The following is a 24,620-nucleotide window of genomic DNA, read 5'->3' as shown; positions in this document are numbered from 1 at the left end:
TAAGTAACTTCATTTCACTTTTCAATAAAATTTAAAATACAGCGGTTTTTGAGAAAATTAGATTTGAAAATTTTAAGTCAAATTTTCATCCCCTAGGAGTTATCGCATAATCATGACAAGAAAAGCAAAGATTATTTATTTAAAATTTTGAACAACTATGCTTTTATAAAGTTCTTCATAAAACCACTCCTGAAGGGAGTTAATTAATGGTCATTTTTATCAGTTGCTTTGCTAAGGTCACGGAAATTCAGCCTTAAATAAATCATATATAGAGATGCTTTATGAAAGACTTTATAAAATCAAAGTTGCTAAAAACTTTAAATTAATAATCTTTGCTTTTCTTGTCATGATTATTCGATAACTCCTAGGGGATGAAAATTTAACTTGAAATTTTCAAATCTAATTTTCTCAAAAACCGCTGCATTTTAGATTTTATTGAAAAGTGAAATGAAGTTACCTAACCTAGGGTAATGAAATGCACTATGTCCCAATTTAGGTTCTGACACAAAAGTCAAAGCACCTTCGAAATCATTGTGACAAAATTGTAAGTAGATCTGTTGAAAAACTGCTTAAATAAAGGATAATTAAGGACATACTTACATTTAAAGGACTTGATTAGAGAGATGCTTCGTTTACTACTATTTACTATGTTGTCCTAGGATCGAATCAGTATTCCAAAAATCAGACCAATCGATTGCAATCGGATAATTTTATCACATAATAATTTGACTTTAAAAAAAGTTAAAAAGCAACATGTTTAAAATGGACGTACGGACTTTCTGGTAACGATACTAGAGTTGCTTCGCTTTCTAACTCGTACCCAACTCCTATAGGACTCATCATGCAAAGTTTGAAATCGATAGGACAATTCTAACAGGCCTAAATTAACGAAATAAGCTATCCGTTACGGACGGACGGACCGACCCTAATTATAGAAAAGCTTTGCTTTTAAAAGTGGGGTGTAGCCGCTAGTTAATAATATTGTGCGGACATGATAACATAATTTTTAATAGGAAATTAAATTATTGATAAGAACTGTATAATTATTTGACTGTAATTATAGTTATTTTTTTTATTTGCATTATGTTTGCAAAGGTTTGGAGAGCTATGATAAGAAAAGAGGTTATTTATTTCTTAATTTAGTGATTTATTTCTTAAGAACGTGTCTTAACTTTTGTAATTTTGTTTTAACCCATTCGTGACGAGCTCCCAAAGTTCAAAGTTTTGACTCACCGGGTTTTCAACAAAATTGATTTTTTCAATAATTACCCAACAAAATTCGAAAAGTAAGGTGTCAAATTAAAGATCTTACTATTTTTGCTCGTAATGGCAATTTTCTTTTCTTTTTTGTTGCATTTTAGAACCTCAAAACAAACTTAATAACAAAAATAAAAGGTCTACAATAAAAAACGATTGCATATCTAAATTCTATGGAATATTTTACATCTATTACTTACTAAAAGCACCGACTAGTTATTTTTTTTAAATCACAAAGTTAGAGCACGTTCTTTAGTGATTTATGTGTTGATCTATCTTTGTCTCAACCATGACACTTTGGTTGAGCTTGGACTTCCGAATTAGCGGGAAGTTCACGAGATCAGTTGGCGAACATACAAAACCCCCAATACCAGGAACCATCAAGTTTCAACAGCAGGTTTGAATATAGATTTATTGATGAAATTATTTCAAAAGACCTGAAATTACAAGATCAATTAATAAACAGAATAAAATATTATTCGTTATCTTAAAACTTTGAGCACTAAAAAAAATCTTTTTCTTTTCTTATGGTTAAAGAATCTTTGGAAACTTTGGCTTTAAAGGAAAATTATTTGGTTTAATAAATCATTGTTAAATGCAACAATAAGGCACATAAAAATTACTAAAACATATATTAATCATAATTAAGTTTCATGCTTAGCTGGCTAAAGCCTTTTTAAAACTACATATAATCGTCCTATACACCATACTTCTTAATCAAATTAACAAATTCTACCTGAAGCTCTTATGGTTTCAAATCCCTGATATACTAGGGTCGTCCGCACACAATGAGACCAATGATAGGCCCAATTTTGTTCTCCGCAATCTTCACACTCTCATATCCCATTCAAAAGTCAGGAACGTGCGCTTCAAAATAAACAAACACTCTATGCCGCGCCACATTATGAAAGGAAAGCCCTAAAAGACGACATTTGCGCTTTCTTTTTGGTTTAATGATAAGGAATTTAATTTCGAACTTGATAAACACAAAGCTTCCTCGAAAAGAGGTTAAGACACACCCCCCGTTTGAAAGTCAAATTAACTTCCTTAACGAGATTCAAGGTTTTTTTCGCGCTGAGCACTAGCAACATTTCTCACTAAACTCAACTCACCATAATCACATGAGAATGGCCACATCCCGAAAACGTGACAATTTTGCTCCTAACTAAATGAAACCCCGTGAAATGCATACACAATATTATACTCCTCACTAGGACTCATAATACCTCACATTTAGGATAGAAGGATGGGGATTGGTTTGTACCATACAACATTCCATGCACATGACAATCACAAGATCACATACACAATCCTAAAATGGATAATCCTATTAATCATGATGTTGTAATATAACAACTATACTAAATATCATTTCATAATCAATAGGTAATAAATCATTATTAATAAATCAATAAGTACCTACGAAATCAGGTTGAAATGTAAAGGTAAACAATAATGGTAAAAATAAAACGAAATAAATCTTAGACAAGAAAATTAAGATTTATAGGTACTTAAAACTAAATTTGTTAAGCATCAAAAAGAGTAGTAAGAAAAAATTTTTCAAAATCCTTGGGCAGAAAGTTTTTCAAACCTAATGAATAAGAACTGTAATATCTTAATCAACAATAAAACTTTTTAATACTTAAAGAATAGCAAAATAATAATATCTTCTTTAGAATTTTCATCGGAATTATAAAAAAATACCAATTTTTTCTTTGTAAAAAAAAAACTTTAAATATGAATTTTCAATCATTCCTTGATCTGAATAAAAATGTTTTACTTGATTGAAATTCATATATAATTTTAAAAAAAATCTGCTAAAAAATACTTGATTTTTTTCATAGAATAAATATCGAATCACGCAACCTCGACACATTTATTCCTTTTTGTTAAACTTTTCAGGTAAGTTTTAAAATGAATTGTACTTTTGAAAAGAAATTAAACTCAATAAAATTAAATTTGAGCATATGAAATAGAAGAATATTTAATCGCATTTCATTTGATTCTTATTTTAGGCATAAAAATAGGCATATGAAAAATGTGGCTTTTTACTAAAAAAAAACTCAATTTCCATAAAATAAGAATCAATTATTAATCATAATTTTTAACAACTGCCTGACTGATACAGCATGTTCTTCTAGGGGAGATTTATCTGTCAGTCTGAACAAGACTCTTGCCGTCTTTCTTCCATCCTCAATTCTCGTCACTCGGCCCATCCTCAAACATCTCATCAGCGGATTGGTACTCGTAACCAGAACTACATCTCCATCAGCTAGTGGCTCTGCCATCTCATCCTTCCACTTGGACATCCGTAATATCTTCGGTAGGATCTCCTGGCGGTAGGCAGTCCAAAACTGGGCAGATAAATCTTCCAACAACTTCAACCTGGAGGAAATTTGGTCCTCCGGTTTCATCGCCACATTGCACAACGGCTGGCGGTCAACATTTCCCAGCAGCTGGCCAGGGGTAATCAGCCGCCAATTCTCCACGTCGTTTGCAGCTTCAATCGTCAGTGGTCTGCTATTCATAATTTTGCTGACCTCCGCCAACAGCACCAGGAGCTCGTTGAAATTAACAGAACTATTCACCAACTTCTTGGACAGCAATCTCTTGGTTAATCCCACCATTTTCTCAGCCTGCCCAATATAATGGTGGGCTCGGGCCGGGATCTGAGACCAAGAAAACTCTACCTGGCTGCCCAACTTCTGCTCTAAAACCTTGCGAGCACCGGACAATTGTGTGCCCATGTCGCTTACTATGATCTTCGGCAGACAATGAACAGCTTCCAACTTGCGCAGGGACAACAGGATACTGCTGGTATCATACTTTTCCAAGGCATCTAACCACAACGCCCCTGAGAATCTGCAGACCACCACGAACACCCACACCTTCTTCGTTGCTGTCTGACTCCTCGTTTTGGCGGCAGCTCTCCTCGTAACCAGCGGACCCATCAGGTCGACTTGCACAGCTTCAAAAGGCCTGCTCGGAACCAACTTGTCAGGTAACACCTCCTTCATGGTAGCACGACATTCCTTAGCCCTCTCAACACTGCAGGGCCAACACTTCTTCACTTCCATGATGGCCAACCTCCTTGCCTTCACAATCCAGCACCAACGGCGGCTCTCAGCTAAAGTTCCACGGACACCAGAGTGAAGCTCAACATGCGCTTCTCTCATAAAAACAGCAGCTAACCAATTACCAGGCTCCAAAATTATTAAACCTGGCATGTCTTCAAATATCATTTTACGGCCGCCAGTAATGGCGTCAATGACTGGCTGTCCTCGACCAACCATTTTAAGAATCCTCATCTCCCTGGTCACATAATTTCCACCGGGACCAACGACAGGCCAGGTCAATGATACTTCATGCACTAATGGATTTAATGACGCATAATTGCCTTTAGCATCATTTATCCACTCATCCTCTTGGCTTCGTGACACAATGAAAAGTTCCGCCGCCGCCATAAAATTGTACAAAGACGGCTTGTACACAGAATCTGCGGCTGCTACATGACTACCAGCGGCTGTAGCCTTACCTTCTTGTCTGCTCTTTAGCTTCTTCAACCAGGTGTTCGCAACTTGCAGGACAGCTGCCATAATACGTTTGGCCTGTCCAAATGATCTCCTGTGCTTAAACCTAAAGACATCTTCAGCGGCTTCTCCGGCAACTTTCATTGAACATAACTTAACCATTTTGGTATTCAACTCCTCTGGGGGTAAAACTTGCTTGACTTCTTCGGCAGTTTTCACCGGCCACGCACTTTCATCCTGGCGCAACCATTCTGGGCCCAATCTGTACCTGGAACCTGGTCCCAAATCTGATACTTTGCAGGTGCTTCTGGTGCCCAAATCTGCAACGTTTTGCGTCCCCGGGACCCACCTCCAGTCATCCTTGTTGGTCGCAGATTGAATTTCTCCAATACGATGAGAATTAAATGTGTTCAACATAGCACTGTTGGAAACTATTTGTGATAAAACACACGATGAATCAGTAAAATACATCACTCTGATAATATCAAAGGGCAGGGCATCTCTGACGGACTTTGCCAACCTTGTGGACATCTGGCACCCCATCAACTCAAGGCGTGGAATTGATTCACACTTGACCGGCGCAACTCTTGACTTGGTGGCTAGCAGAAACGTTTCAAATCCTTGTCTAGTTGGCCACCTCAAATATGCATTACTTGCATAAGCCTCTGATGACCCATCCGAAAACATCATCAAGGATGGAAGGCCAGTTGGTTCATCCGGAACCACACAACGGTCAAACTCCAATTTAGCGACCTCAGCTCTGTCCTCCAGCGACTGAACAAGTTCATCCCGTAGACTTTTTGGAATGAAATCTTGCCAGCCCAAATTCAGCAAACAGGTTTTCCGCAGGACAAGTTTAATTCTCAACAGAATAGGGCTGCAAAGCCCGATCGGGTCGAAGGTTTGGGCGGCGAACCTATGGACCATCTTCTTTGTCAGATTCTCGTCCAAGGCGTCCTGGAGGTTGTACAAATCAGCATCCTCTTTCACCTTCCTTCCCTTGACTTTACCATCTTGGTTGACTCTTGTGGCGATGGACAACACATCGGTGGCTGGCTTCCATATCAGCCCGAGAACCTTGGTATGCTGGCAATCATCTCCAGAATAAATGACTTGTTTGAAGGAAAAACTACCTTTACCGATAATCCTGTCGGCCTCTTTCATCATCTCCTTGGCTTCTGGCTTCGATCCTGCTCCCGAAATAACGTCATCTATGAAGCTGTGCTTCTCAAGCTTGACTGCAACTGGAATCTGAGGTAACTTGAATTCCTCATCAGGGTAGGTAGGTATTTGTGGCTCCTTCCATAATTCAGGTTTGGCAACAATTTCACTACCATTTATTTGTCCCTCTCCATACATCTCCTTGACCTCTGCTTCACTCTTTCCGCCGAACAGGCGGGACGTCAACTTCAGGGCTGTAACTGCCAAATTTCCCGCAGCTAACTCGCCGAAATTTACAACTTTGGTCAGGTAAATTTCAAGTGGACCATCTGGCGTCGGGGAAAATAAAACTCTCTTCATCTGGCTGTCGAACTCTGTGGCCAGGATGGAGTTATAAAACTTGGAGATATCCGCGGTTATACCAACCTTGTAACCGCGGAAAAGCATCAAATGATAAAATATCTTCTGCATTGGCGGCGGGCCTCCCAGCATTATGTTATTAAAACTGGTACCCTTGAACGTCAGAGAACTATTTGCACACAATCGCATGGGTGTGGAACTTGAATCCTCCTTGAAAGCAACCACTATTGATGAACAAGACTTAGGTCCTTCATACTGCAACTCTTCAGGCGTGGCTTTTTGGAAAACGCCTCTTCTTATGGCGTCGTTGAATACCTCCACATACATTCCATAGGTACCTTCCTTGACCATCCTGGCACGATCCTTTTCAGCAATTTTGCGGGCTAAACTTTCATTGTAGGGTAAAGTGTGAGGATCTTCAATATAAGCATATTGACCTGTCCACTTGTTGGACTGCAAGTCTAGGGTTAAACCTGCCTCAATTATCCTCTGCCTCTCACGCTGGTCCCAGGTAGTGCCGTCGGCCATAGCCTTGCACTCTTGACAAGCAGTACATCCTGGACAAAGTGCCTGCGGCCGTATGCCAAACGATTCAGACGTCAGAAAGTCTGGCAAAGTGCCTCCACTGACACTGACAGCCTTATAAGCCGACTTTTGATCTCCAGCTCCACCATCAGCACTCGTACAGATAAAACCACTACCAAAAATGGTTCGCCACAACATAGACTGGCCCACTTTCTGGTAGGTTGAAGGAAACACGTCAGGATGTGTATTTCCAATGATGATATCTAAGCCTCCACTAATATATGTAAACCTTTCTGGCGGCATTTTAAATATCTCGGCGGCAGTTTCGGGGTGGACCGAGCGCATCTCGTTGGCCCCGCCGAGGGTAGGCATGACAGCTGCCTCAAACTCCCTCATATTGCCGTCCCTATCCTTCAGATAAAACACAACATTGCGGCAGGAAGACTCACTGCCATCAGCTACAGAAATAGTTGTATATCTGCCAGTAGATTTCAGCTTCAACTTGTTGGATAACTTCTCAGACACAAGTGGCAAATTTGCCCCGGAGTCAACCATTACCGTGGCGTGGCAGGTGCCGCCGCCAGGTGCTACAACAGGAACTAACTGCAGTAAGAAAGTACAGGGGCTGGGTGCAGAACTTGACTTGTAAACTGTATTCACACCAGCACTAGCCTCATGGAGTAACCTGGAATGGTATCTGTCGCAATTATTAGTACCACAAACACCAAGCTTATCAGACTTATTACACTTGTCAGCAGTATGGCCGTCACATAGGCAAAGTTCACATAATTTCTTCTGCTGGACAACTTTCTTTCGGTCAACCACGTCCATCTTCTTAAACGTGAGGCAACGGAAAATCGGGTGTTTCTCCTTGCAGCTCTCCACAGGACATGCACTGTTCCACTTGGAAGCCTTGTCCTTTCCAGCCTTTCCATTCTTATTGTCGCTGCGGCCAGATACTTGCGCGGCGGCAGCTCTGTCACGATTTCTCTTGCCGGCGCCATTGTCATAGGACATATCACCAGCCAACATGGCACCCCTGGTCCTCTCCAGCAGTTCAACAATCTTCGGGATGTTGGGTTGGTTCATGCTACCTAGCTCCATCATAATTTTGTCTCTCAAATTTTCAGGGCACTTGTCTTTAAAAATATGAATGAGAGTTAGGTGGTTGTAATCCTTAGCTGCAGAACCAACGATGGCTTCTACCTCCTGCATCATGCTCTTGAAGGTAGCAATTGCGCTAACCACGTCCACAGGTTTATCCACAGGTTTCATCTTGTTCAACTTAGTTAAAATCCTCATGAACCGGCGAGTGTTTGATAAAAACATCTGGTCAAGAAACGCCCATTGTTCATTGTGATCTCTAATCGCTGACACTTGCTTGCGTAGTTCCGGGTTGGTTATCACCTTCTCCATACACAACATCAGACTTAACCTCTGGTCAGCAAATCCATAACCAGAGCATAGATCCTTAAAGACCTGTTTAAAGTTTGGGTAATCCGTGTCAGTACCGTCGAACGACGGCAACAAACTGTTGTCCCAGCGCCCATACTGCGGGTTGGAACTCCGAATATCCACAGCAGACATACTTCTGGAGAGCATGACAGGTGTCCCACTCTCATCCAGATTAGATGAACGACGTTCCATCTCTCTAAGCCTTCGGTACATATCACGTACTTCTTGGCGCAACTCCACGGAAATTTTAAGCACTCCCATGTCCATCTTCACCTTCTCAATGACGTCAAGGTTCCTGGCGACAGTGCTTGACCTCGCGTCATCTGAATCATTGTCAAGCCAGTACAGAATTTTTGTACACTGCTCCAACGACGCATAAACTTTATCTGCAACAGTTTTCTGCTCACTAGCTTCATCCAAATCACGCTTAAACTCGCGCAGCTCACTAGTCTCCACGGCAGGTTTTAGACTTTTTATTAGGTCAGATTGGTCCTTGACCTCACTAAAAATGTCACGAATTGATTTTACATTCACATTTTCACATGAACTAAAACTTTGGCAGGCTTTTAGATTGTCATAAAACAATTTTAACTGTTCATCAAAAACTTCTAGCCTTTCACTGCCAATAGCGATAGCTCGCTCAATTTTCTGCTTTTTGGTTAGTGGCATATTGATTCACTAGGTACTTATTTCACAGAAAAATTGTCACAGTTTATTGCATCAATAATTCACTAGATGCTATTGATCTCTTGATGAATGCTAACGCCTATTCATCAGATATTTTGAAATTGTCTCAACCATGACACTTTGGTTGAGCTTGGACTTCCGAATTAGCGGGAAGTTCACGAGATCAGTTGGCGAACATACAAAACCCCCAATACCAGGAACCATCAAGTTTCAACAGCAGGTTTGAATATAGATTTATTGATGAAATTATTTCAAAAGACCTGAAATTACAAGATCAATTAATAAACAGAATAAAATATTATTCGTTATCTTAAAACTTTGAGCACTAAAAAAAATCTTTTTCTTTTCTTATGGTTAAAGAATCTTTGGAAACTTTGGCTTTAAAGGAAAATTATTTGGTTTAATAAATCATTGTTAAATGCAACAATAAGGCACATAAAAATTACTAAAACATATATTAATCATAATTAAGTTTCATGCTTAGCTGGCTAAAGCCTTTTTAAAACTACATATAATCGTCCTATACACCATACTTCTTAATCAAATTAACAAATTCTACCTGAAGCTCTTATGGTTTCAAATCCCTGATATACTAGGGTCGTCCGCACACAATGAGACCAATGATAGGCCCAATTTTGTTCTCCGCAATCTTCACACTCTCATATCCCATTCAAAAGTCAGGAACGTGCGCTTCAAAATAAACAAACACTCTATGCCGCGCCACATTATGAAAGGAAAGCCCTAAAAGACGACATTTGCGCTTTCTTTTTGGTTTAATGATAAGGAATTTAATTTCGAACTTGATAAACACAAAGCTTCCTCGAAAAGAGGTTAAGACAATCTTTAAAAGTGAAGATTTTATACATTTAGGTTTCTTACAATAACGGTTAGCTCGTCCTATCAATTTCATACTTAGCATTATTATTCCTGTAATATTTGGATACAATTAAGAAAGCGTACCAACTCTACAATGCTTTCCAGAAATTCTGTAGACTTTCGAATACAGACCTTTGCATGTCCTAGTCCCTTGACGAGAAAAATGGACATTTTAACGATTTTTAGCTCCGATTTTTAAAACTAATATATAATATTAAAAGCGTTGTGACTCTACATTTTATGTCTGGGCTTTAAGAAGGGATAATTTTGTTTATCATTATGAATGTACATCAAATTATCCAACACTGTATATCACTTATGCTCTCTGGCCGTAGTCCTTACACATTCTCCGTCCAGAAAACCACAGTGTGTCATATCATTCTATTTCTCACATGGCGTTATGGATGTTGGCCATGCGATACATGAATTTTAAGTATGATGTTAACCCCCAACTTGTAGAGTAGACTTTTTACTTTTTTTTATCAATTAAACAATGACTCAAAACCGGTATAATAGTTGGCTCAAAAACTTTGGGTACTTTTATTGATTTGTAATTCGTTGGTTTAAAACTTGTAGAGTCTACTCTTTCGCAGAAGGGGTAATTTGTTTAACATCATTAATGTAGATCAATTTATCTACCATTGTCTTATCCCTCGTGATTCTTGGGCAAAGCATTTACACTCTCTTCGTCCAATTTATCACGCGAGGCTATCAGATTGTCTGCGGTTGAGGGTGGCTGAATTTTGGTGCCTGAATCTGCCAGTAGCCAAGGCTTCTTGTGGCTTATTATTTCTTTTAGACTGAGGCTTAATGGGTCTCTGAGAAAGCCGCGCGGCTGATTTTGAGGATTCTTTAAACCGCGAGGCTGGTCGTGACTGTAGCTGCGGCTGCCAAACTCCGGTTTTCCTCTATGGCAATTAGATGGCCCAACATAGTGTTTTATTTTTGTTCAATGTCAGGGATCTCAAGGAATAAGATAATGTCTGATAAATTGATGTACATCTCCAATATGATACACAAAATTACCATTTCTGTAGATTAAAATTAGAATTTCATACGTTTGAACACTTAACTTAATTAGGCAACCAATCAAAGTTAAAGTTGTTAGTCAAACGAATAAGAAAAACTTAAAACTTTGGGGACTAGTGTAAATAACAGCCCATTGTCCCCTCTCCCTCTGGTACATACATATACAATACATTTATATTTTTAGCTGAATGAGCTACGACAAAGGAATGAGAAAATCGAGAGAGAATTGAAAAAAGATGAGCAAATTTTACACAATACTATCAAGATTTTACTTCTTGGGTGTGGCGAGGCGGGGAAGGTAATGTAATTTCTCCCACCTTATACCAATAACGAAATTAATTCGGGAAAAAATCACGAAACCTATATGTGTTTTTCAGCTGTCGTTGGGGGGCAACACGTCGTATAATATACGACCTCTCCATTTGCCCCCCAAATATTATTTTAGATTTAATTCGCTTGTTGGTTATACCTTATTCCTGAATTTCTCGGCTGATATTTAAGATGGAAGATTCAATTATTTTGCAAAAAAAAAAGCCTTTTTCATAAAGTTTATCCCCACTTACCTCAAGTGCCTCTAGGGGCATAGGTGTTAGTAAAACTCATATTATAAGTTTTAAGATAAGTAATGCGTAACCATTTAAAAGAGTTAAAGAGGCGATTTCTCTTGGGATGGTGGAGGTACTATCCCCACAAAATATCTACGAATTTTCTCTGGACCTAAAATAGGTCACTGTAACCATTTCTTAAGCTAGAGACATCATGTTGCTTTTATCTAATTGTTTTGTTAACGTTTTCCAACAACCAAAAAAATACCTACGGTCAGATACTCTAAATATAGAGTAGTTGTGATAATTATATCCCTTTTATATAATGTAATATATTTAGTCAACATTTATAAAACAAATGAAAATAATTCACTCCAGCGCTGAGGACACATGGTCAAAAGAACAATTGGAGAACTTTAGGTATAAAATTTGCCAAACAAATTAATCAACAAGGATTATAACATTTTCAAATAGCGAAGTTCTTAACAAACATTTAGGCAGTAAAGAAAATAACTGTTCATAAGAGACATACAGCTTTGATAACAGCTGAGAAAGTCACATATTTGATAGGGAAAAATGATGTATTTCAGTCGTTCAGAGCAATTCTGATGTAGTTAAATTGTCAAATTGTAGCTATGTCGATAGTATGTCATCAATGACTACTTTTATAAATACAAGTCTGTTAATATTATCAAAATATGAAAAAATAGCACTTAAATTTGATGTCAAAACAAATCTTATTAGAAATTGTATTCAATAGAGTTTAAACATTTTTGACATTAAATTATCATGAATATAATTTGAATTTTTCTGAAGAGATCAGATACGAAGAAATGTGATTTGCAGTCTGCAATTATTACTCAGAAATAAGACGAGAGATCTTCCCATTGGATTTGAAAACAATGCCAGGTAAAGAGTAAATTGTCCTGCTATGAAATACTAACTGGTGCTTTCCCTAAAAGTGTCCAATGATCCCTCTTTATTTAAAAAAATTAAAAGGGAAGGTAGTTTTATTTCTTTATGCGTAACCACTGCGTGGGATCTTAACCTTGCGGATTTACCTATGCTCGACTTGGTACTGTTAGGAAAACAACATAACAACCAATCAAAAAGTAAGCCACCTTTAAAGTAGTTACTCTGCTACTGACTGAAAAAATAATGGTCTATTCTCAGAAAATCAAAGAATATCTTATGATAAGTAACTATTATACCATATTGTTAGGAAATTAGAAGATTTGGATGAGGACAGAGACCAGGATAAACTACATCAACACAGGTATCCAAAGGGATAAGACAATGGCCGATAAATTGATGCACAACCCCAATGATGATACACAAATTATCCCTTATGAAGATCAAAATTAATTCTTGAACTGAACAGTGAACACCCAACTTAATGAATCAACCAATCAAAATTCACTAAATACCCAAAAATAGTTAAGTCAACGAAAAAGAAAACGTTATTATCAAACTTTGGGGACTAGTGTAATAAGTATTGACTCCTCTCTCTCTGACAACTAATAATAAAAGATTTATTGTTTGTCCGTCAAATATTATTCTTTTATTGATTTTTTATCTGACACTCCTCTTTCTTAATGCACACCCCTATCAAAACCCATTGCACGCCACTGTATATAATCTAATTTCTCAACCATAGGAATTAAAATAATGAACAAAATTTCATTCTCTCTTCAAAAAAACAATCATTTAATTAAACCTTGAACTATCTAGGGTTTTCATCAAAGAAATCTGGCAGCACCAAGCACTTCAGGTAACAATATTTGTGGAACACCTGTCGTAATGTTTAATATTAAGGGAAGCCAGTGTAATTCTCTTTACAAGAAATGAAAAGATAAAAATTATTTGTCTATATTATTGTACCTTACAAGGCCTATATATATCTACGGTGCTATTTCACTGTCATAAACAAAAAAAATCCCCTCAAGGAACTTCAAGCTCTGAATAGGGTAAATATCCTCACCCCTCCCTCTTTGATGTCCTTGGCTACCCTCCCTCTTCTTTTCAATTTTTTTTATTAGCCACTGATGGAAACAGCAATTTAACCAAATTATGATTTTTTTGTCAGAATAATTCTGAATTCTCTAAAATGAATAAATAAATCAATTAAATGCTAATTTCTTTTTAGGAAACATTTAGGCGAAGAAAAGATTTTCACCTTCCTGATTCAGCAGCGTACTTTCTTCAAAATATCGACAGGAATGTTTATTTATTATGCACTATATAAAAAATGAAGGATGTTAGTTTGTGTCTGTAATAAAAGATCTCGCAAACAGCTAAACTGCTTTGTTTCGCCCACTATATGAAAGCTCCTTAAAATTCGGGGTCAGTTTGGACCAGGTCTCCTCACAAAACGAATTTGATACTTTGAAAATTTTTAACTCCTTCCTATCCTAGAAAACCTTCTTTTCTACTTTTATTTTATCTTTAAACAAAAATTCAAAGGGTTTGATAATAAATATAGGACTTCTAGATGACCAACTCCGTAATTGAACTAAAAGGAACATATTGGAGGAAAAATTTGACAACATTATAGGTTTAAAGTGCTTACATTTTGATACGAAAGGACAATTATTTTTAGATTTCTATAAATAGATGAATTTCTCGGGGTAATGCATATTAAGTTTAAATTTTGTAGGTGTACATAAATACCCCTCTCCCTTCATATTTCCAATTTAAAAAGACATTTTATTAAAAGATAAACATATTGTAATGTAGAATATCTGGTCAAGATTTTGTACCAACTAATCAAGATATTTTAAATATAAGGTAAAATAAATTTAGATTACTATAAGATCAAGGCTCAGCAGCCTAGCCGGATTTTTTAGAAATGGGACACAGTGGCCTTCTGCAGCTACAAATAGTTGACTTAGTGGTACATGCAGAGATTACAATTATTGTCTGAAACGTTTGGACAATGAGGGAGCTCTTTGTGGTATGAGCACCTCTATTGGTGCATGCTTCAAAGTAGCCCCAGGCCCAAAAGTTCATTGAATTAAGATCGGGTTGCTGGGAGGTCAGATTTCCTTAGGGAGGTGAGTAACCGCAGGATCCAAATTCCCATCTTTCAAGCTACCCTTCGACACGGCGGCTCTTATTTGGGCACAGTTGAGCTAGAACGGCGTTTTATACCTTTTTGGAAATGGCATGAAGGTTTAGCTAGGGTTGTCAACGCAACCTATAGTCTAAAACGAGAATCAAGGCTCCATATGGGCCCGTGAAGAGGATCGAGAATCGTAAAATTTTCAAGATTTTGACGTTTTTGACATCTCACAATCTGCTATGTGTCAATTTTCCAAAGTACTACGGCCAAGCTAACTTGGATAGAGAGCATTAGTAATTTCTAGTACCTAACTTATGTATCTAACAGTACCTTCAGCAAGTTTCATGAGCAACGGGCGCATTTCGAATTTGCCTAGTTGAACATATGCGCGGTCAGCTTGGAGTACACGTCCTACATCGTCCAAAGATTTTTATGGGTAAAAAGGTCATTACCTAAGCTTTTTATAGTGGGGTCAAACGTCCTGATCGGTCAAGTAGTCTTGACGCTATGGTCGTTTAAGAAAAGTCCGGATTTATGTGCCCCACCCTATATATCATTGGTGATTAAAATAATATGCGGTGGATATTATGCAAGTCTAGAAATACTTCTTGCTCTGTACTAATTATGGACAAAATATGCCCTTGTTGTTTAAGCTAATATGCGGTGGATATTATGCAAGTCTAGAAATACTTCTTGCTGTACTAAATATGGACAAAATATGCCCTTGTTGATTAAACTAATATGCGGTGGATATCATGCATGCCTAGGAATACTTCAATCAGCGCTACTTATGGAAATAATATATCCTTGTTGATTAAACTAATATGCGGTGGATATTATGCATGCCTAGGAATACTTCTATCAGCGCTACTAATGGACAAAATATGCCCTTGTTGATTAAACTAATATGCGGTGGATATCATGCATGCCTAGGAATACTTCAATCAGCGCTACTTATGGAAATAATATATCCTTGTTGATTAAACTAATATGCGGTGGATATTATGCATGCCTAGGAATACTTCTATCAGCGCTACTAATGGACAAAATATGCCCTTGTTGATTAAACTAATATGCGGTGCATATTATGCAAGTCTAAAAAATACTTCTTGCTGTACTAAATATGGACAAAATATGCCCTTGTTGTTTAAACTAATATGCGGTGGACATTATTCATTCCTAGAAATACTTCCTGCTGTACTAAATATGGACAAAATATGCCCTTGTTGTTTAAACTAATATGCGGTGGATATTATGCATGACGAGAAATACTTCTATCAGCGCTACTTATGGAAATAATATATCCTTGTTGATTAAACTAATATGCTGTGGATATTATGCATGCCTAGGAATACTTCTATCAGCGCTACTTATGGAAATAATATGTCCTTGTTGATTAAACTAATATGCGGTGGATATTATGCATGCCTAGGAATACTTCTATCAGCGCTACTTATGGAAATAATATATCCTTGTTGATTAAACTAATATGCGGTGGATATTATGCATGCCTAGGAATACTTCTATCAGCGCTACTTATGGAAATAATATGTCCTTGTTGATTAAACTAATATGCGGTGGATATTATGCATGCCTAGGAATACTTCTATCAGCGCTACTTATGGAAATAATATATCCTTGTTGATTAAACTAATATGCGGTGGATATTATGCATGCCTAGGAATACTTCTATCAGCGCTACTTATGGAAATAATATGTCCTTGTTGATTAAACTAATATGCGGTGGATATTATGCATGCCTAGGAATACTTCTATCAGCGCTACTTATGGAAATAATATGTCCTTGTTGATTAAACTAATATGCGGTGGATATTATGCATGCCTAGGAATACTTCTATCAGCGCTACTAATGGAAATAATATATCCTTGTTGATTAAACTAATATGCGGTGGATATTATGCATGCCTAGGAATACTTCTATCAGCGCTACTTATGGAAATAATATATCCTTGTTGATTAAACTAATATGCGGTGGATATTATGCATGCCTAGGAATACTTCTATCAGCGCTACTTATGGAAATAATATGTCCTTGTTGATTAAACTAATATGCGGTGGATATTATGCATGACGAGAAATACTTCTTAGTCAGGAGATCTCCAGATTTATCCTATTATTTTTCATTTTTTCCGGGTTTGGACATTTTTCCGCAAATCTAAAACAGCCAAGTTTTAAAAATACAATACTGGCAGACTTAGCAATTGTACCTCTTTTGGCAGCTGTAATAAAAGTGGTTGGTTCAACTGGCATGTTGTTAGATGTGCCACACAAAGCTTCTAGTTTTGTCGCATTATCAAACTTAAAATGTGAGTGGGTTGCATTTACGTCCAATGGTGCTGGTAAAGGGGTGTTAAGGCCCCCAAATTTTGAAACTCCTTATTTTACACCATCAAAATTTTAAAGAATACATTAAAATACCCCCCTTAAATCTTTGAAACCCTCATTTTACCCCCTCAAAAGAAATAAGTTTAGACGTACCTGGTGAGTTGTAGCTCCATATTACATACAGTTATACACAATAAAAAAGCACTGACGTTACGAAGAAGAAATATTTGATTTAAAATTAAAAGGCTAACAAAGACAATTATGTTCATATGTAGCGCCGAATAATCAAACATTATTTTGTAGCCCAAAAAGATCATTTAATTGATTTGGCAGTGATTTTAAGGGATAGGACAATGAATGGTAATATAGCTGTACATTGTACATCTCCCATGATGATAAAAAATTCCCCTTCTGCAAGTTTGAACCTATCAGTCAAGATGTAATAAAAGTACTCAAAGTTTTAAAGCCAACGAATTTTAAGAAAACTTTAAGTACCAGAATGATTTTTTTGCGACTTTAAAAAAAGTGTTTTGTTATTTGTTAGGTTACTATCATAGTTGACTTATAATTTACTCTTTTTTTAAAGTACGAACAACCATAATTATATTGTAGCTGCGCTACTGAATCCCTCTTATTGTATTCAGAGTGATGACAACTGATATTCACAAGTATGAATTTCAAGTCAAATTACGTGGAAACATCAAGAACATTACTATGGTAACTTTCATTCTTTTTCAATATTCTGATAATCTTTAATCCTAAGCTTAAAGAGGTTGAATGTCTGTCTGTCCATCCACTGTTAAAAATATTGGGTTAATGTAGTTCTTCTTTTCAGGGGAGTTTCATTTACGTTCGCAAGTAAATGTTATCAAAATTTACCATCTTACCAATTTTAGTAGCCTAACTTAGTATATACTTTCTATTAATTAACTTTGTCTTTCTGTCAGTCCGTAACGCCTTTTTTATTATTTGTTACTTATGATGTTATATATAAAATTACTAGCGGATTCGTCTCTGGCCTCTAGGGGCTTTGCCTCTAGAGGTAATTAAAAAAATCATTCAGCACTACTGGTGCAATAACCATATGTTATTTTTTTTTTTTTGGGGGGGGGGGGTTGTGGGTGTCCCACGTTGCAAGAAAATAGCCCAAAACCACCACAGGACCAATAGGTATATTCCCTGAAGAGTAAAATCCAATCAGTTCAGTGGTTATTGAGATCTTAAGGGACGGACGGACGGACAGACAGACAGACAGACGGGCGGACAGACATCATTCTATTTTGTATTATAGATAGAATAATTTATTTTAAAGTTAGTATGTTTTTCAACCTATTTTTAAAAAAAAATACATTATTCTAAGACATGAAGATATAATTCGATTTTAGCAAGATAGACATAATAAGTTCGATTGGAGGAATGTTTACTTAGATTAAGCTTTAGGATAATAATATGAGGTTTGAAGAAAAAATATTTAGATTCTTTTTTATTATATTTTAGAAAGGTAACGTAGAATTGTTATTATTGTATAATTCTTTGGATTAATATATGTTACATTAGGTTCCCTGAAGATCTTGGGAAATCATGAAATCACGCTATGTCACAGCATTCTTATGGAACTTTAATATAGGTGGATGTTGGAGGTCAAAGGTCAGAGCAAAGAAAATGGCTCCATTGTTTTAATAATGTCCAACTTCTCATCTTTCTTTGCAGGTTGATGTTGGAGGTCAGAGGTCGGATCAAATAAAATGGCTCCCTTACTTTGATGATTTCCAAATTCTCATATTTCTTTATAGGTGGATGTTGGAGGTCAAAGGTCGGAGCAAAGAAAATGGCTCCATTGCTTTGATGATGTTCAACTTCTCATCTTTCTGTGTGCCAGCAATGAGTTTGATCAGGTCATTATCATTACAGATGGATATAGGATATATGTGGATATATTGACAGGAGAAAATTTGTCGTCAATTTAGCTTGATTATATGGACATCATTTATTGGTCATTTCGTTCATCCAGTAGGAGGGGAGGGGATGTGGTAAAGGGGTTGGGTGGTGGGTATCGTTAATTTAGCCAGTAATTACCATCCCTTTATCAGAGTAAAGGATAATCTGGTGCAGCATCCAAGCAATACTAGATCGATTTTATTATTATTACTGAGAAGGGGCGACGTCAATTTATACCATCTTGTTCAAAACAGCATCCTAAATAGCATTGCAGATAATGCTCATTTGATTCTACTTCCCAAGTTTGGGTGCGGAAGGGGGATGTCAACAAACCCCCTAAAATCAAAATTAGGAAGGCCTACCTTACCCATTTGAAACCCTTTGCAAATTTCTGAGACCGCCAGTTATTTATCCTAGTTTCAATATTATTGCAAAATGTTGGCAGCTGCATATTGTTCAACACTAAAATCAGCTGTGGTTGGAAAATCTGCAAAATTGGGTTGGTAGCTGCCAAAATAAAGACGACTAGCCGCTGCAGCTGGCGTGTCTTACTTATTATCAATATTTAGAAATTGTTAGAAGATTCCGCCAAGAACAGACTTGAGGAAAGTATTGAGGTCTTCACCAAGCTCATGAAACACCCTTGGTTCAAGTAAGTTAGTTTATATCAGGGATTAAGGAATGTTCAAATAAGTTCAATTATTGATAAAATCATAGCTGGTTTTCCAATTTAAAGGCCTAAAGAATATGTTTAGGGGTCTCAAGGAATAAGACAATAAACTAATTTTTTTTAAATAATTTTTTTTGATTAAAATTACTGATTGAATAGTTTGAAGATAATAGTTTAAAACCAACCAATCAATATAAAAGTATCTAATGTTTTGAGCCAAATAACAAATAAGATAACATGGCTAATTTTATTTTGGGTAACTCTGTAAATGCACGGTAGAGGGGTATCAACATGCGTTCCCCTTTTATCCAAACCTCAAATCCCTAAATGTTGTATATTTTCAGGAAGAGTTCAATTGCACTATTCTTAAACAAGAAAGATTTATTACAAGAAAAAGTGAAGTATTCCCAGCTGGAGGACTTTTTTCCTGGGTAAAAAAAAATCCAACTCATCCTGATGTCAATTTAATAGGATGTATGTAGCGAAGAAACTAGTTATACGTTGAACCGATATAGTTTAAAGTAAAGTTTTCTATAGTTCAGTAAAGTTTTATTACTATTTTGTGGGAAGGTACCAGGGCTCGGCAGCCGCGCGCCAGACGCAACTAGAACTAAAGTTTAAACGAGTTTTGTTACAATCCAGAAAAAAACAGGCTTCGTCAGTACAACATCTATAATACAAAGTAGAACGATGTCTGTGTGTCTGTCTGTTTGTCTGTTTGTTTGTTTGTAGCGTAGGATCTCGCTAACCGCTGAACCGATCGGGTTATCCTTTACAGGATAGCTTTTCATAGGTCCCGAGGGTTTTTAAATATTTTCTTGGGGGGTGGGATACCCCCCCCCAAAAAAAAAATTAAACCCCCCCCCCAAAAAAAAAAAAAAAAAATTTCTTCTTAAAACTAAAATTATAATAGTGGGATCGAGTACCTCCCTCCCAAAATTTTTTTTTTTTAATTTTTCTTTTAAACCTCTTGGGGCAAAGCCCCTATAGGCTAGGGGCGAAGCCGCTAGTATATACATAAAATACATTTTGCCTTTTTCAGCCCAATTTAAATTTTACATTATTAATAATTAACATCTAAGTGAAATAATCCGGTTATACAGGATAACCATATCATTGTGACACAAATTTTCAGTCTTTTATTTCGTAAAGGTGATTGTCAAACGCCTTGTTTAAATCAAACTGTCAAAAATCTATCTTTTTAGATTTCGTGAATTTAAGAACTACAAACCTTATGATTATGATTCCGCTATCTCTTATATACAGGTAAAAGTATAGAGGGGGCATGAGCTATATATGCATATACTTATGTAACTGTGCCCACAGGGCGGGGACAGCCGAATCCCTACAAAAGAACAGAAAGCAATTTGCTGGCAGACGAAAAGGGTCTCCGCAACTTGGGGCAGGTAGTTGTCTGAATTATACATCTATACTTATACATTTATTATAAAAAAAACATCTTTATCTTACCAGGGACCGTATTGCATAAGGAATCACTGCCTCATTTCTGATTTAATTATTATTTCAGCATTTATTTATGACTATTGAAGATGAACAAGGAAAGCCACTCATTGGTAAGATGCTTAAATTTTATTTCCAAAGTTATTTTATATATACCTATATTAAGTTTATGAGGTCATTCAGTATCGGAAACTGTAGAATATACGTTGTGGCGCTACCAACGCAATCCTCTCTTATCAGACTTCTTATTAATAGTTATTTCTCGCATCGTATTATAAACTGCTTTCCGCGAATATAGAATGTACAATTATAAGATTAAAACTATTTTTTTAGTACCGAGGTGCCGTAGGCACCGACTAAAAAAACTGGTTTTAATCTTATGATTGTACATTTTTATATTCGTAGAAAGCTGGATATTATACGATGCTAGACATAGTTTTTTCGTATGGATGAGAATCGGTTCCTATCCACCGGATTCGAATGAATACGAGAAAACACTTTAACGTTCTACTAGCGACTGTGCCCTTAGAATTCAGGAGCTTTGTATTTAAAGGGGTAGGGAAAGCAGCTATATAGCGTAAATCATTCTTTGAAAAATCTAAATTTTTAATAGCGTAAAACCATCCCAAAACCTATATGAAGCTTCCCTAAAGTAGAGAACTGAATCGGTTCAGTATTTACCGAAATCTTAAGCTACATACAAACCTCTCAATATTATATAGCAAAGTAATTTACAATTCTAATGGCCGGAAAATCCTTAATTCTGAACTGCATAAAATTGGCTTTGGTTAGTTTTTCATAAGGTGCATTATTCCATGTCGTCTCAAATGATTATACATGTAATCTATAATACAAAGTAGCTTGATGTCTGTCCGTCCGTCTGAATCTTAAGATCTCGGTAACCACTGAACCGATCGGATTCTACTCTTCAGGGTATATACCTATTGGTCATGTGGTGGTTTTAAGTTATTTTCTTGGGGGGTGGGACACCCCCAACCCCCCCAAAAATGAAAATTTCCCCCTCATTTTTTTTTCTTCTCATTTTTTCCCTTTTTTTTGATGATGTATAATTATATATGATGAAGATGAGGATCCTCAATTTTATTTATTTTTTGATAATGCATATGATGAAGACGAAGATCCACCACATGTACTACATTTTTTTTAATTACCTCTTGGGTGAAAGCCCCTAAAGGCTAGGGGCGAAGCCGCTAGTTGTCTATAATAAACTAAAAATATATATGTATAGGGACTGAAAGATCTGTTTATAGCCATCATACATGCGCAACCGATACAGATAATATTAAAACTGTCTTTCAGGTAGTTTTAAATTTTATTTGATTAGATTATACTTGTACAAATTATACCTAAGTTTCAGGGATAGGCCAATGGACAATTAATTAATCTTCCCCTTAATTATGATAAGACAATGAACGATAAATTCAAATACACCTCTCTAATAGTGATAAACAAAATTACCCATTTTTTATATAAAAATTAGTGGTTGTACAGTTTAGACACTGTTAGTTTTGAACCAACCAAATAAAATTCAATAATAGCCCCTTAATTAAAGTGCTTAGTGTAATTTACAGCCTAATGTTCCTGAAAAAATCTGAACATCTTTCCTCCTGGCTAATAATATGTTTTTTTTCTTTCAGCAAGTGAAATCTTCCATTCTGGAAAAAATCATCAGAATACATTTATTGTAGCTTCCTAGTGTTTTGACCCTAAAAAAAAAATGACGTCATACAGTACAAATGACCAATGATAGGCCAATTTTATACATTTTAATTGACCAATGAAAAAATGTACAATAGCCTATCAGTTATTTGTATTGTATGACGTTATTTTTATTAGGCACTATAAGCTGCTTCAGGATATGCAAGTCCGTCGTAAACATGTAGAATATATTTAGATGCACATTAGGAGATTTTTAAAAAGGGAAATTTTTATTTTGATATATTATTTAAAGGGTGGTAGACACCCCTACACCCCTAATCTCTGAACTCTTATGAACACAATAATGTTCATAACTTAGCATTTACTATTTTTTTTTGTTTCTGTACATTAAAAAATGTATTTTCACATTAAATCTTGAAACCTTTTTATGCTTTAATTTTGAAACTTACCAGTAAAGAACTATGTTGAAAAAAACAAGTATTGCATATTTTATTTTAAAATCTTCATATATAATTTCAAAATTTTCTGAACATTTTGGCCGAAATATGTGTATTACTTTTGAATAGTTCAAAAATAAGTTAAATGTGTACTTTAATCTATAATACAAAGTAGCTTGATGTCTGTCTGTCTGTCCGTCCGTCTGAAGCTTAAGATCTCGGTAACCAAAAAGTGTCAATTTTCTGAAATATTTTAAAATTTATGTCCTAAAGTAAAAAAGCAAAAAATTGTTGAAGAAACTTTTCTTTTATATAGTAGCTTCGCTACTTTTATAATAATTTTTAAGAATAAAACTATTATGACAAATCAATGAATAAAAAATTTAATCTTTTTAATAATTTATTTCACTTTAACATCTGACATTTAGTAATATTTATAATACTGACAGTAATTTATTATGAATATGTGTATGTGTTGGTTCATAGCTGCTCTACAAGTCTAGTATTGGTCGGTATGTTGGTATTATACAGGGATCTTAAGGCATAAGACAATAAATGATGAAATAATTTACAGTATCTCCCCAGTTATATTAAACAAAATTGTCGCATCTGTATTGGTAGAAAGGTTTAAAAACTGTTATTTTGTTTAACCCAATAAAAATTTATTAAAAGTTTTTAAGCCAACGAATTAGAAACGTTTAAATTGGAGATCAGTGCGATTTACAATCCAATGTTCTATCCCTTCCTAGTATTATAAGAAAAAGGTGTCCATGAAAAGCCAGTAGGGACAGACAGTTTTTCTTATGGTAGGTAATAGGTATCACAATTGTCCCCCCTAACCTATCCTTTCCTTAATTTCATCCCTAAGTAGTTTGAGGAAAAGGCTTTAATCGTCGCTCCCTTTGGATATATCTGTTCTTGTTAATGTTATTTATAAGGTGTTTTAACATACGACAACTAGTTTAATATACTTTGATAAACAACTGACAAATCATTATATGTGTAATTTTCTGCTGATATGTAAAAACACCTTTAATATAATTCGGTCAGCTGAATTTGAGTTGCTGAATGTGTACACAGTTTCCTCGGTGTTTCCTCATCCTATCTCAATATTTACTACTAGCTAAAAAATTCAAACCTCCCCACCCAAAAAAAAATTAATGTATAAATGATTTATACATTATACATTCAAAATTTTTATTTTTTAAATCTAGATTTTTTGAAGCTTGAAGCTTTATTAGCTAGTAGTAAATATTGAGATAGGATGAGGAAACACCGAGGAAACTGTGTACACAATCGGCAACTCAAATTCAACTGACCTATAATTCTACATATAACATTTTATTGACTTGACTAGCAAAGGTTTACAAAAATATCTATAAATTTATTTTGTTAATATATATTTTTTGGCATTATAATAATAATATCTTCTATTTAATGGACACATATAGCTTATATTTGTTCCTTTTGAAGGAATATTTTAGTGGATGATTTTATTTTTTTATAGCATGTTTTTACTTGGGTAGATTATGGCTTGTCATTGGTTCCTGAAAAAATTATTGTTCTATAGAGTTGGTCGCTTTAAATGATTTTTTATAGTGA

General features: G+C 35.9%; 2 protein-coding genes across 11 annotated transcripts in view; one reads left to right on the top strand and one right to left on the bottom strand.

Annotated features, from left to right (window-relative positions):
- Nucleotides 1-1,001: 1,001 nt before the first annotated feature.
- Nucleotides 1,002-23,414, top strand: LOC145314527 (guanine nucleotide-binding protein subunit alpha-14-like). Its single transcript, XM_080154470.1, has 16 exons — nucleotides 1,002-1,122; nucleotides 11,065-11,178; nucleotides 11,766-11,845; nucleotides 12,242-12,334; nucleotides 12,648-12,701; nucleotides 13,157-13,196; nucleotides 13,572-13,642; nucleotides 14,162-14,212; nucleotides 17,477-17,549; nucleotides 18,626-18,727; nucleotides 19,340-19,422; nucleotides 19,785-19,871; nucleotides 20,646-20,706; nucleotides 20,969-21,014; nucleotides 22,151-22,221; nucleotides 22,560-23,414. Exons 1-16 carry the CDS (start codon nucleotides 1,084-1,086, stop codon nucleotides 22,608-22,610), a joined length of 1,116 nt encoding a protein of 371 aa, XP_080010596.1. The 5' UTR covers nucleotides 1,002-1,083; the 3' UTR covers nucleotides 22,611-23,414.
- The window catches only part of LOC145314526 (uncharacterized), a 330,684-nt gene continuing 329,464 nt past the window's right edge, over nucleotides 23,401-24,620 (bottom strand). For all 10 annotated transcript variants that reach the window (XM_080154459.1, XM_080154465.1, XM_080154466.1 and 7 more), the window contains one exon: nucleotides 23,401-24,565. In XM_080154459.1, the coding sequence (XP_080010585.1) occupies nucleotides 24,533-24,565 (33 nt within the window). In that variant the 3' untranslated portion in view covers nucleotides 23,401-24,532. The remainder of the gene's footprint in view (nucleotides 24,566-24,620) is intronic.

This window comes from Acartia tonsa, chromosome 3 (assembly GCF_053477335.1).
Source record: "Acartia tonsa isolate MP-2025a chromosome 3, ASM5347733v1, whole genome shotgun sequence".
Lineage (NCBI taxonomy): Eukaryota > Metazoa > Arthropoda > Copepoda > Calanoida > Acartiidae > Acartia > Acartia tonsa.
This window is presented reverse-complemented; position numbering and strand designations above follow the sequence as displayed.

What these genes read in the sequence shown, in the direction of transcription:
- LOC145314527 (XM_080154470.1), top strand. Translation starts at nt 1,084, where the DNA reads ATGTTTGCAAAGGTTTGGAGAGCTATGATAAGAAAAGAG. An exon ending in GAACAATTGGAGAACTTTAG is followed by an intron (nt 11,846 to 12,241) that starts GTATAAAATTTG and finishes ATTTTTCTGAAG; the next exon opens with AGATCAGATACGAAGAAATG. An exon ending in GATAAACTACATCAACACAG is followed by an intron (nt 12,702 to 13,156) that starts GTATCCAAAGGG and finishes TGAACTATCTAG; the next exon opens with GGTTTTCATCAAAGAAATCT.